This window comes from Chiloscyllium plagiosum, unplaced genomic scaffold (assembly GCF_004010195.1).
Source record: "Chiloscyllium plagiosum isolate BGI_BamShark_2017 unplaced genomic scaffold, ASM401019v2 scaf_9178, whole genome shotgun sequence".
NCBI lineage: Eukaryota > Metazoa > Chordata > Chondrichthyes > Orectolobiformes > Hemiscylliidae > Chiloscyllium > Chiloscyllium plagiosum.
In genome coordinates, this window is record NW_025209172.1 from 4,039 (window position 1) to 15,669 (window position 11,631).

General features: G+C 49.7%; 1 protein-coding gene across 1 annotated transcript; it reads right to left on the reverse strand.

Annotated features, from left to right (window-relative positions):
- Positions 1-4,360: 4,360 nt before the first annotated feature.
- On the reverse strand, positions 4,361-11,387 carry LOC122546765 (zinc finger protein 239-like). The gene is made up of 4 exons (XM_043685403.1): positions 11,370-11,387; positions 10,230-10,334; positions 8,583-9,316; positions 4,361-4,509 (listed from the first exon to the last, which is right to left on the reverse strand). Exons 2-4 carry the CDS (start codon positions 10,233-10,235, stop codon positions 4,479-4,481), a joined length of 771 nt encoding a protein of 256 aa, XP_043541338.1. The 5' UTR covers positions 10,236-10,334; positions 11,370-11,387; the 3' UTR covers positions 4,361-4,478.
- Positions 11,388-11,631: the final 244 nt, after the last annotated feature.

Below are 11,631 nucleotides of genomic sequence, written 5' to 3' on the forward strand. Positions count from 1 at the left end.
CGGTAGGGATTCTATGATTCTATGCTAAGTGCAAGGTCATGCATTTAGGTCAAAAAAAAGGAGAGATTACCTAAATTGGAAAAGACTTCAGGGTGCTCTGTTGCAGAGGGATGTATTCGTTCATGAGTTGCAGAAAACTAGCATGCAGATAATAAAGCGAATGGAGTGTGGCTTTTATAGCTAAAGGAATATAATATAGTTAAAGGAAAAGAATATAAAGGTAAGGAAGTATTGTAGCAACTATATAAGGTATTGGAGAGACTGCACCTGGGATATTGTGCACTGTTTTGGTCTCCTTATGTAGTGGCATTGGAGGAAGTTCACTAGATTGATCGCCAAGATGACGGATTTGTCGTATGAAGAGAAATTGAACAGTTCAGGTCTATAGTCTCTGGAATTTAGAAGAATGAGAGGAGATCAAGTTGAGATATTCAAGATGATAATAGGGATGGATAAAATAGATGTAGAGTGGATGCTTTCATTTGTGATGTATTCTAGGATGAGAGGTCATAGTCTTAGCAGAAGAGATAACAAATTTAAAACACAGTTGAGGAAAAACTACTTCTCCCAAAGAGTTGTGAATCTGTGGTAGTCACTATCCCAAAGTGAAGGCAGCAAAATGGGATTAAGGAGCATATTAGCCATGATCGACTGGTGGAGCAGACTCAATGGGCCGAATAGTCTTTCTTCCACTCCTATGTCTTATTAATCAGTGGAAATGTACAGTAATAGAGTAAGGGAATGGGTTGGGTGGGTTACTCTTCGTAGGGTCGGTGTGGACTTATTGGGCCGAATGGTCTATTTCCACACGGTAGGGATTCTATGATTCTATGCTAAGTGCAAGGTCATGCATTTAGGTCAAAAAAAAGGAGAGATTACCTAAATTGGAAAAGACTTCAGGGTGCTCTGTTGCAGAGGGATGTATTCGTTCATGAGTTGCAGAAAACTAGCATGCAGATAATAAAGCGAATGGAGTGTGGCTTTTATAGCTAAAGGAATATAATATAGTTAAAGGAAAAGAATATAAAGGTAAGGAAGTATTGTAGCAACTATATAAGGTATTGGAGAGACTGCACCTGGGATATTGTGCACTGTTTTGGTCTCCTTATGTAGTGGCATTGGAGGAAGTTCACTAGATTGATCGCCAAGATGACGGATTTGTCGTATGAAGAGAAATTGAACAGTTCAGGTCTATAGTCTCTGGAATTTAGAAGAATGAGAGGAGATCAAGTTGAGATATTCAAGATGATAATAGGGATGGATGTGTGGGAGGGGGGAAGGAAGAGAGTAAAAGAGAAAGAGGGTGAGTGAGAGAGAGAGAATGACAGTGGAGTATGGGGTAGGGAGAGAGCGAGAGAGATAGAGATAGAAAGACAGAGGGAGAGAGCACGAGACACAGCGAGAGAGAGAGAAAAACAGGAAGGCAATGGTGAAACATCAATCAAATAAATTATACATTTCTTGAAATTATGACAGTGGAGTATGGGGTAGGGAGAGAGCGAGAGAGATAGAGATAGAAAGACAGAGGGAGAGAGCACGAGACACAGCGAGAGAGAGAGAAAAACAGGAAGGCAATGGTGAAACATCAATCAAATAAATTATACATTTCTTGAAATTTTCTCTTAAGATTTTCAGCTCCTTTTTCATTCCCACTAGCCCATTAATAAGGTGATGCCACCACAAACTCCCTACAGTGTGGGATCAGGCCATTCGATCCATCAAGTCCACGCTAACCCTCTGAACAGCATCCCATCCAGACCCACCCTATCCCTGTATTTCCCAATGCTCACCCATCTAGCCTGCAGATAGTCTCATAGAGTCAGAGATGTACAGCATGGAACGGACTCTTCGGTCCAGCCCGTCCATTGCCGACCCAGATAGCCTAACCTAATCTTGTCCCATTTGCCAGCACTTGGCCCATATCCCTCTAAACCCTTCCTATTCATGTCCCCATTTAGTTGAGTTTTAAATGCTGTAATTGTACCAGCCTCCACCACTTCCTCTGGCAGCTCATTCCACACACGCACCACCCACTGCGCGAAATCTTTCCCCTCTCACCCTAAACCTATGCCTCCAGTTCTGGACTCCCCGACCCCAGGGGGGAAAAGACCTTGTCTATTTAGCTTATCCATGCCCCTCATGATTTTTTAAACCTCTATAAGGTCACACCTCAGCCTCCGTCGCTCCAGAGGAAACAGCCCCAGCTTGTTCAGCCTCTCCCGACAGCTCAAATTCTCCAACCCTGGCAACATCCTTGTCAATCTTTTCTGAACCCTTTCACAACATCTTTCCGATAGGAAGGAGACCAGAATTGCACGCCATATTCCAAAAGTGGCCTAACCAATGTCCTGTACAGCCGCAACATGACCTCCCAACTCCTGTACTCAATGCTCTGACCAATAAAGGAAAGCATTAACAAAACACCACCTTCACTAACCTATCTACCTGCGACTCCACTTTCAAGGAGCTATGAACCTGCACTCCAAGGTCTCTTTGTTCAGCAGNNACTCCACTGGTCACAGGCCTCCAGTCTGAAAAACAACCCTCCACCACCACCCTCTGTCTTCTACCTTTGAGCCAGTTCTGTATCCAAATGGCTCGTTCTCCCTGTATTCCATGAGATCTAACCTTGTTGAATGCATTAGTCCATACAGATCACGTCCACCACTCTGCCCTCATCAATACTCTTTGTTACTTCTTCAAAAGAAAAACTCAATCAAGTTCGTGAGAACATGATTTCCCAACCACAAAACCATGGTGACGATCCCTAATCAGTCCTCGCTTTTCCAAATCCATGTACATCCTGTCCCTCAGGATTCTCTCCAACAACTTGCCCACTACCGAGGTCAGGCTCACCGGTCTATAGTTCCCTGGCTTGTCCTTACCGCCCTTCTTAAACAGTGGCACCACGTTTGCCAACCTCCAGTCTTCCGGCACCTCACCTGTGACTATCGATGATACAAATATCTCAGCAGGAGGCCCAGCAATCCCTTCCCTAGCTTCCCCACAGAGTTCAAGGGTACATCTGATCAGGTCCTGGGGATTTATATAAGCCATTCAGCAAGGAAGCAGACCCTTCGGTCCAACCAGTCCGTACCAAACATAATCGCAAACTACACTGGTCCAATCTGCCTGCTCCTGGCCCTCCAAACCTTTCCTATTCATGTCCAAATGTCTTATCAACGTTGGAACTGTACCCATATCCACCACATCCTCAGGAAGTTCATTCCACCGGAAGTAATTCACTTTTATTCAAGACATCCAGCACGTCCTCCTCTGAAATATGGACATTTTTCAAAATGTCACCATTATGTTCCCCACATTCTATCTCTTCCACGTGCTTCTCCACAGTAAACACTGATGCAAAGTACTCGTTTAGTATCTCCCCCATCTCCTGCGGTACCACACAAAGGCCGCCTTGCTGATTTTTAATGGGCCCTATTCTATCCCTAGTTACCCTCTTTATAAAATCCCTTTGGATTCTCCTTAACCCTATTTGCCAAAACTATCTCATGCCCCCCTTTTTGCCTTCGTGATCTCCGTCTTAAGCATACTCCTACTGCCCTTGTACTCTTCTGAGGATTCACTCCATCTCTGCCGTCTCTACCTGACGTCTGCTTCCTTCTTTATCTTAACCAAAATACGATGGGACCAATTAGCATGGCCAACCCACCCAAACCTACACATCTCTGCACAGGACGGGACAATTTAGCACGGCCAATCCACCCTAACCTGCACATCCCTGGGCACTATGGGGAATTTAGCATGGTCAATGCACCCTAACCCACACATCCCTGGGCACTATGGGTAATTTAGCACGGCCAATCCACCATAACCTGCACATCCCTGGGCACTATGGGTAATTTAGCACGGCCAATCCACCCTAATCTGCACATCCCTGGGCACTATGGGTAATTTAACACACCCAATCCACCCTAACCTGCACATCTTTGGACTGTGGGAGGAAACTCAAGCCGACATGTCGGGAATGTTTTAAGGAGAGGCTGGGGATATTTCCACTGGAGCACGGGAGGTTGAGAAGCGACCTTATAGAGGGTTTATAAAATCATGGAGGGTATAGGTAAGGTGAACGGTACGTGTATTTTCCCCCAGGGTGGGGCATTTCAAGAATAGGGGGCTTATACTTAAGGTGCGAGGAGAAAGATTCAAAAAAGGGAACGGGGGGAAAGGGGGCAATTTTTTTTTACACAGAGTGTGGTTCGTCCGTGAAATGAACTTCCTGAGGACGTGGTGGATGCGGGAACAGTCACAACGTTTAAAAGACATTTGGATAAGGACATGAACGGGAAAGGTTTGAAGGGATATGGGAGGGACTAGATTAGGTTAGGGATACCTGGTTTTCATGCCGCACAGAAAGTCTGTCCGAGGCTGGATTTGAACCCGGGTCCCTGGCGCTGCGAGGCGGTGGAGCTAACCACTAAGCCACCGTGCCAAGCTGACGTGTGGCTCTACTTTTGTCACCTTGACTCTTCAATCAAAACAGCTTTCCTAAAAATAAAAACTAAATGAACCGCTGTCAACCAGAGACAAGGAGAGGTTACTGGAAAAGCTCAGGCGTTTCCAAAGATGTGCAGGTCAGGGTGAATTGGCCATGCTGCACTGTCCATGGTGTAAGGTGCATTAGTCAGAGGGAAATGGCTCTGGGTGGATTACTCTTCGGAGGGTCGGTGTGTGGAGTTGTTGGGCCGAAGGGCCTGTTTCCACACTGTAGCTTTCCTCCTCCCAGGTCTGGCAGCATCCCCGAAGAGAACTCAAGGTTTCGATCCTCCCTCCCTTTGCCAGTTCAGATTTCAGGCAGGGGGAGGGGAAATTCCGCGACGGAGTGGTCTGGGCAGGCCGCCGGAAGGGAGCGATGCAGCTGACCAGACTGACTCAATCTCAGTGACGCAGACGCACCACGAGTCCCCGCTCTTGTTCGAGGGGTGAAGATGGAGGGAGGGAAGAGAAGAGTGGAGGGGGTTCCCAAAGCAAGCAGAGTCATAGTCATCTAGACGTACAGCACGGAAACAGACCCTTCGGTCCAACTTGTCCAGGCCGACCCAGATATCCCTAATCTAATCTCGGGTGGCATGGTGCCTCAGTGGTTAGCACTGCTGCCTCACAGCACCAGGGACCCGGGTTCAATTCCCACCTTGGGTAACTGTGTGTGTGGAGTTTGCTCGTTCCCTCCGGGTTCCTCCCACAGTCCAAAGATGGGCAGGTTAGGTCAACTGGCCGTGCTAAATTGCCCGTCGTGTTAGGTACATTAGTCAGAGGGGAAATGGGTCAGGGTGGGTTGCTCTTCGGAGGGTCGGTGTGGACTTGTTGGGCCGAAGGGCCTGTTTCCACACTATAGGGAATCTAATCTAATCTAGTCCCATTTTCCAGCACTTGGCCCATATCCCATTAAACCCTTCCTATTCATATACTCATCCAGGTGCCTTTTAAATGCTGTAAATTGTACCAACCTCCACCACTTCCTCTGGCAGCTCATTCCATATACGTGCACCACCCTCTGCGTGAAAAAGTTGCCCCTTTGGTCCCTTTTATATCTTTCCCCTCTCGCCCTAAACCTATGCCCTCGAGTTCTGGAGGGCCGTTGTGTTGGGGTTGTACAGGACACTGGCGAGGCTTCGCCTGGATTACTGTGTCCAGTTCTGGTCGTCCTGTTACAGGAAGGACATTATTAAAGCTGGAGAGGGTTCAGGAAGAGATTTACCAGGATGTTGCCCGGAATTGAGGGTTTGAGTTATAAGGAGGCGCTGGGACTTTTTTCCCCACTGGAGTGTAGGGGTTGAGAGCTGACTTGATAGAAGTTTATAAAACCATGAGAGGTATAGAGTTAACGGTAGCTATCTTTTTCCTCGGGTGGGGGATTTCAAGACTAAGGAGGCATATTTTTCGGATGAGAGGAGAAAAGGCATAGAGGGCAATTTGTTTTGACAGAGAACTGATTCACATGTGGAATGAATTTATAAAGGAAGTGGTGGATGTGTTACAACGTTTAAAAGACATTTGGATAAGGACATGATCAGAAAAGGTTTGGAAGGATATGGGCCAGGTGCCAGCAGGTGTGACTGGTTTAGTTTGGGGATTATGGACTGCACGGACTGGTTGGGTCGAAGGGTCTGTTTCCGTGCTGTACGACTCCGTGAGCGCGTGAGATCTGCGAACCCCCCTCCATGCGGCCACAATGACTTTTTTTTTTGAAACGTGGTCAGGAAAATGGGATCCTTTCGCATTGCTCTGATAATGACGCCATTAATTTCTGACATCTTACACTGTGACGCAGAATACCTCACGGAGCCTGTGAGTGAGTGAGTGAGTGAGTGAGTGTGTGTGTGTGTGTGTGAGAGAGAGAGAGAGAGAATGTGTGTGAGAGAGAGAGAGAGAGAGAGAGAATGTGAGAGAGAGAGAGACACAAAGAGAAAGAGAGAGGGTTGAGAAGAGAGAGAGCGAGAGAGAGAGAGCAAGAGCGAGAGAGAGACAGCAAGAGCGAGAGAGAGCGAACGAGAGCGCGAGCGAGCGAACAAGAGCGCGAGTGAGAACGAGAGAGCGAGAACGAGAGAGAGAGCGAGAACGAGAGAGCGAGCGAGAAAGAGAGAGCGAGCGAGAAAGAGAGCGAGAAAGAGAGAGCGAGCGAGAAAGAGAGAGCGAGAACGAGAGCGCGAGCGAGAACGAGAGCGCGAGCGAGAACGAGAGCGCGAGTGAGAACGTGAGCGAGAACGAGAGCGAGAACGAGAGAGAACATGAGAGAGAGGGGGAGAGAGTGAGCGAAAGAGAGAGACACAGAGAGAAAAAAGAAACTGAAATGTGACCTCCTCACAGCAAAAGGTTGAAGAGCACTGAGACACAAAGCTGATATATTTTCCTGAATATGAGCCCCTGGGCTGCACAGTTTATTAGAATTAATTCACGGGGTGTGGGCATCGCTGTATGGGCCAGCTTTTATTGCCCATCCCTAATTGCCCAGAGGGCAGTGAAGTCAACCACATTGCTCTGGGTCTGGAGTGACAAGATGGCGGCTTCCTTCCCCGAAGGGCATTGGAGAACCAGATGGATTAACAATCCAGTGACTACACCACTAAGCCAGGGTCTTTCCTAGTGAATTAACCTCAGCAGGGAGAAATAAAAGCCCCAGTGGTTGTGGTTCGGTCCCGGATGTGATTAACAGGCAGCTACTTGTGAACTCGGGTGACTCCCTTCCTCCACTCATTCCAGGACAACGGCCTCCCCCCCCCCCCTCAGTGTGAACTCAACCAACCTGAGCCATTTCCCTGAACCGAGTCTCACAGCGACTGCGGCTCATCAATCGGAAACAAAAACAGAGCTCGCTGGAATAGGTCTGGCAGCGTCCGTGAAGAGAAATCAGAGTTAACGTTTCAGCTTGAGTATTCAGGTTAACGCTACATTTTGCAAAGGCAAATCAGGCCAGGACTTATACACTTAATTTTTAAGGTCCAGGGGAGTGTTGCTGAACAGAGAGACCTTGGAGTGCAGGTTCATAGCTCCTTGAAAGTGGAGTCGCAGGTAGATAGGATAGTGAAGGAGGCGTTTGGTATGCTTTCCTTTATCGGTCAGAGTATTGAGTACAGGAGTTGGGAGGTCATGTCGCGACCGTACAGGACGTTGGTTAGGCCAGTATTGGAGTGCTGCGTGCAATTCTGGTCTCCCTGCTACAGGAAGGATGTTGTGAAAGTGTTCAGAAAAGATTGACAAGGATGCTGCCAGGGTTGGAGGGTTTGAGCTACAGGGAGAGGCTGGATAGGCTGAGGCTGTTTTCCCTGGAGCGTCAGAGGCTGAGGAGTGACCTTATAGAGCTGAAATTGTGTTGATGGAAAAGCGCAGCAGGTCAGGCAGCATCCAAGGAGCAGGAGAATCGATGTTTCGGGCATGAGCCCTTCTTCAGGGATGTCGATTCTCCTGCTCTTTGGATGCTGCCTGACCTGCTGAGTTTTTCCAGCAACACATTTTCAGCTCTGGTCTCCAGCATCTGCAGTCCTCACTTTTTCCTAGGGTGACCTTATAGAGGCTTATAAGGTCGAGAGAGGCAAGGATCAGCATGGTCTTTTCCCCCCCTGGATAGGGGAGTGCAAAAATGGAGAGTGTGGGCTAAAGGTGAGAGGGGAATGATTACCTTTTTCACACTGAGGGTGGCGTGTGCATGGACTGAGCTGCCAGAGGAAGTGGTGGAGGCAGATACAATTACAACATTTAAAAGGCATCTGGATGGGGACATGAATAGAAAGAGGTTAGAGGGATAGGGGCCAAGTGCTGGCGAACGGGACTGGATTAATTTAGGATATCTGGGTTAGCATGGATGTGCTGGGCCGAAGGGCCCGTTTCCCATGCTGTACCTTTCTATGACTCTATGAGCTGGGCCGAGGGGGTTTGATTCCCAGGCTGTCCATCTCTACAAGTTGGGCTGAAGGTTCTGTCTCAAGTGCTGTACGTTTCTATGACTCTATGAGTCGGGCCGAGGGGGGGGGGGAATTGATTTCCGTGCTGTACATCTCTACGAGTTGGGCCGAAGGGCCTGTTTCCCGCGCTGCCTGACCCTGGCTGAGAACTGAAACTGGCACCTGGTCGGTTTCTTGTCAGAGTGATGCCTTCGTCGGTGGCATCGGAGCTCCCCGGAGCCCTTGTAGCGCTTCCCGCAGTCCGGGCACCCGAAAGGCCTCTCCTCGCTGTGGACCTGCCGGTGCCTGACGAGGTGAGACGACTGAGCGAAGGCCTTCCCGCACAGGCTGCAGGTGTACGGCCTCTCCCCGGAGTGGACCCGCTGGTGGATCAGCAGGTAGGAGGACTGGGTGAAGCCCCTCCCGCACTCGGGGCAGCGGAACGGCTTCTCCCCGGTGTGGACGCGCCGGTGCGAGGTCAGGTTGGACGACTGGGTGAACCGCTTGCCGCACTCCGAGCAGCGGAACGGCTTCTCGCCGGTGTGGACCCGCCGGTGCTTCGCCAGGCTGAACGGCCGGGCGAAGCCCTTCCCGCAGTCCGGGCAGGTGAACGGCCGCTCCCCGGTGTGGATCTGCCGGTGTTTCAGCAGGCTGGACAGCTGGGTGAACGCCCGGCCGCACTCGGCGCAGGAGAACGGCCTCTCCCCGGTGTGGCTGCGCTGGTGCACCTCCAGCTGGGAGGGGTAGCCGAAGCCCTTGCCGCAGTCCCCGCACTTCCACGGCCGCTTGCCGGCGGCGCCGGGCTTGCGTCGCGACCGGCCCGGCCCCTCACTGCTCGGGGCCACGTCCTTCCCTCGCATGACCGCTTCGAAATTCCCGGCCGGCGAGTCCCTTCCCGTTCTCAGGGCACTCCGCAGCTGCATTCAAACAGGAAGGAGAGGAAGGGGGAGTTAGGGAGGGCGTGGTTAGGATAAATAGACAAGATTTTATTTCCCTGGGGCAAATGAGTCCAAAATTAGAGGGCATAGGTTTAGGGTGAGAGGGGAAAAGGGACCAAAGGAGCAACTTTTTCACGCAGAGGGTGGTGTGTGTGTGTGGAATGAGCTGCCAGAGAAAGTGGTGGAGGCTGGTACAAGGACAGCACTTAAAAGGCATCTCGTTGGGTAGTTGAATGGGAAGGGTTTAAAGGGATATGAGCCAAATGCTAGGATAAATAGACAAGGTATTTTCCCTGGTGTGGGGGAGTCCAGAACGAGAGGGTCTAGGTTTAGGGTGAGAGGGGAAAGATATAAAAGAGACCTAAGGGGCAACTTTTTCACGCAGAGGATGGTGCGTGTGTGGAATGAGCTGCCAGAGGAAGTGGTACAATGACAGCATTTAAAAGGTGCATGGGGATAGGGATAGGAAGGGTTTAGAGGGATATGGGCCAAGTGCCGGCAAATGGGACTAGATTAGGTTAGGGATATCTGAGTCTGTTTCCGTGCTGCGTGACTCTATGGCGTCGAGGAACTGAGAAAGTGACCCCGGAAGACTGTCGGAAAAGCTCAACTGGTTCACCTCACCAGGAGGTTGCCAGGAATGCAGGGTTTGAGTGATAAGGAGAGGCTGGAATTTTTTTTGCTGGTGCTAAGAGGTTGCTATGGGAAGGATATCTTTGAAGATGCAGTGATTTTTGGTGGAAAAATGCAACCAGTATTCAGTGCCCAAAAATTGAGTTTCTTGAGTTACGGGGAATTACTGCACAAGCTGGGACTTGTTTTCACTGCAGCCTACATCACAGGCTGCATCACAGGTAGACAGAGTGGTTAACAAGGCGTTTAGCACACTTACCTTCATTGCTCAGACCTGTGAGTAGAGGTGTTGGGACTTCACGCTGAGGTTGTAGAAGATGCTGGTGAGGCGTCTTCTGGAGTATTGGGTCCAGTGCTGGTCGCCCTGTTATAGGAAGATTATTATTAAGGTGGTGAGGGTTCAGAAGAGATTTACCAGGATTAGTTTTGCTCATGTAGTGTACAAAATCCCATGCAAGGACTGCACAAAACACTATATAGGACAAACAGGAAGACAGCTAACGATCCGCATCCACGAACATCAACTAGCCACGAAACGACATGACCAGCTATCCCTAGTAGCCACACACACAGACGACAAGCAACATGAATTCGACTGGGACAACACTACCATTACAGGGCAAGCGAAACAAAGAACAGCCAGGGAATTCCTAGAAGCAGCAAACGAAACAAAGAACAGCCAGGGAATTCCTAGAAGCATGGCACTCATCTACAAACTCCATCAACAAACACATCGACCTGGACCCAATATACCGGCCACTACAGCGGACAGCTGAAACTGACAACCGGAAGCGGCAGGGACAGGCCACTATAAATGCCGGAGGAAACACCACAGAAGCGCTTCACAGGAGGCTCCCAAGCACTGAGGATGTCACCTAGACAGGGGACGAAACGTTTGCAACAAAAACTTCCAGCTCGGTGAACAGAACCACAGCAGTCATAGAGATATCCAGCACGGAAATAGACCCTTCAGTCCAACCCGTCCATGCCGACCAGATATCCCAACCCAATCTCGTCTCACCTGACAGCACCCAGCCCATATCCGTCCAAACCCTTCCTATTCATATACCCATCCAAATGCCTCTTAAATGTTGCAATTGTACCAGCCTCCACCACATCCCTCTGGCAGCTCATTCCATACACGTAACCACCCTCTGCGTGAAAAAGTTGCCCCTTAGGTCTCTTTTATATCTTTCCCCTCTCACCCATTAGATTAGATTCCCTAGTGTGGAAACAGGCCCTTCGGCCCAACCGGTCCACACCGACCCTCCAAAGAGTAACCCACCCAGACCCATTTCCCTCTGACTAATGCACCTAACGCTACGGGCAATTTAAAACGAAGGGGACAGGTTTGGAGGGATAACGGCCAGGAGCAGGCAGGTGGGGACCAGGTACGAACAATGACTGCAGATGCCGGTAACCAGATGCTGGATTGGTGGTGCTGGAAGAGCACAGCGGTTCAGGCAGCATCCGAGCAGCAGTAGTTTAGTTTGGGATTAGTGGACTGGTTGGACCAAAGGGTCTGTTTTGCACTGAAAATGCAAAATTACTGGAGTCCACAGCGGGATCTTTGCAGCATGTCTGTGGAGAGGGGAGAGAGAGAGAGCAAGCTGAGGTTTCTGGTCCAGATGACCCTCCACCAGAGCATGGTCTATCTCATC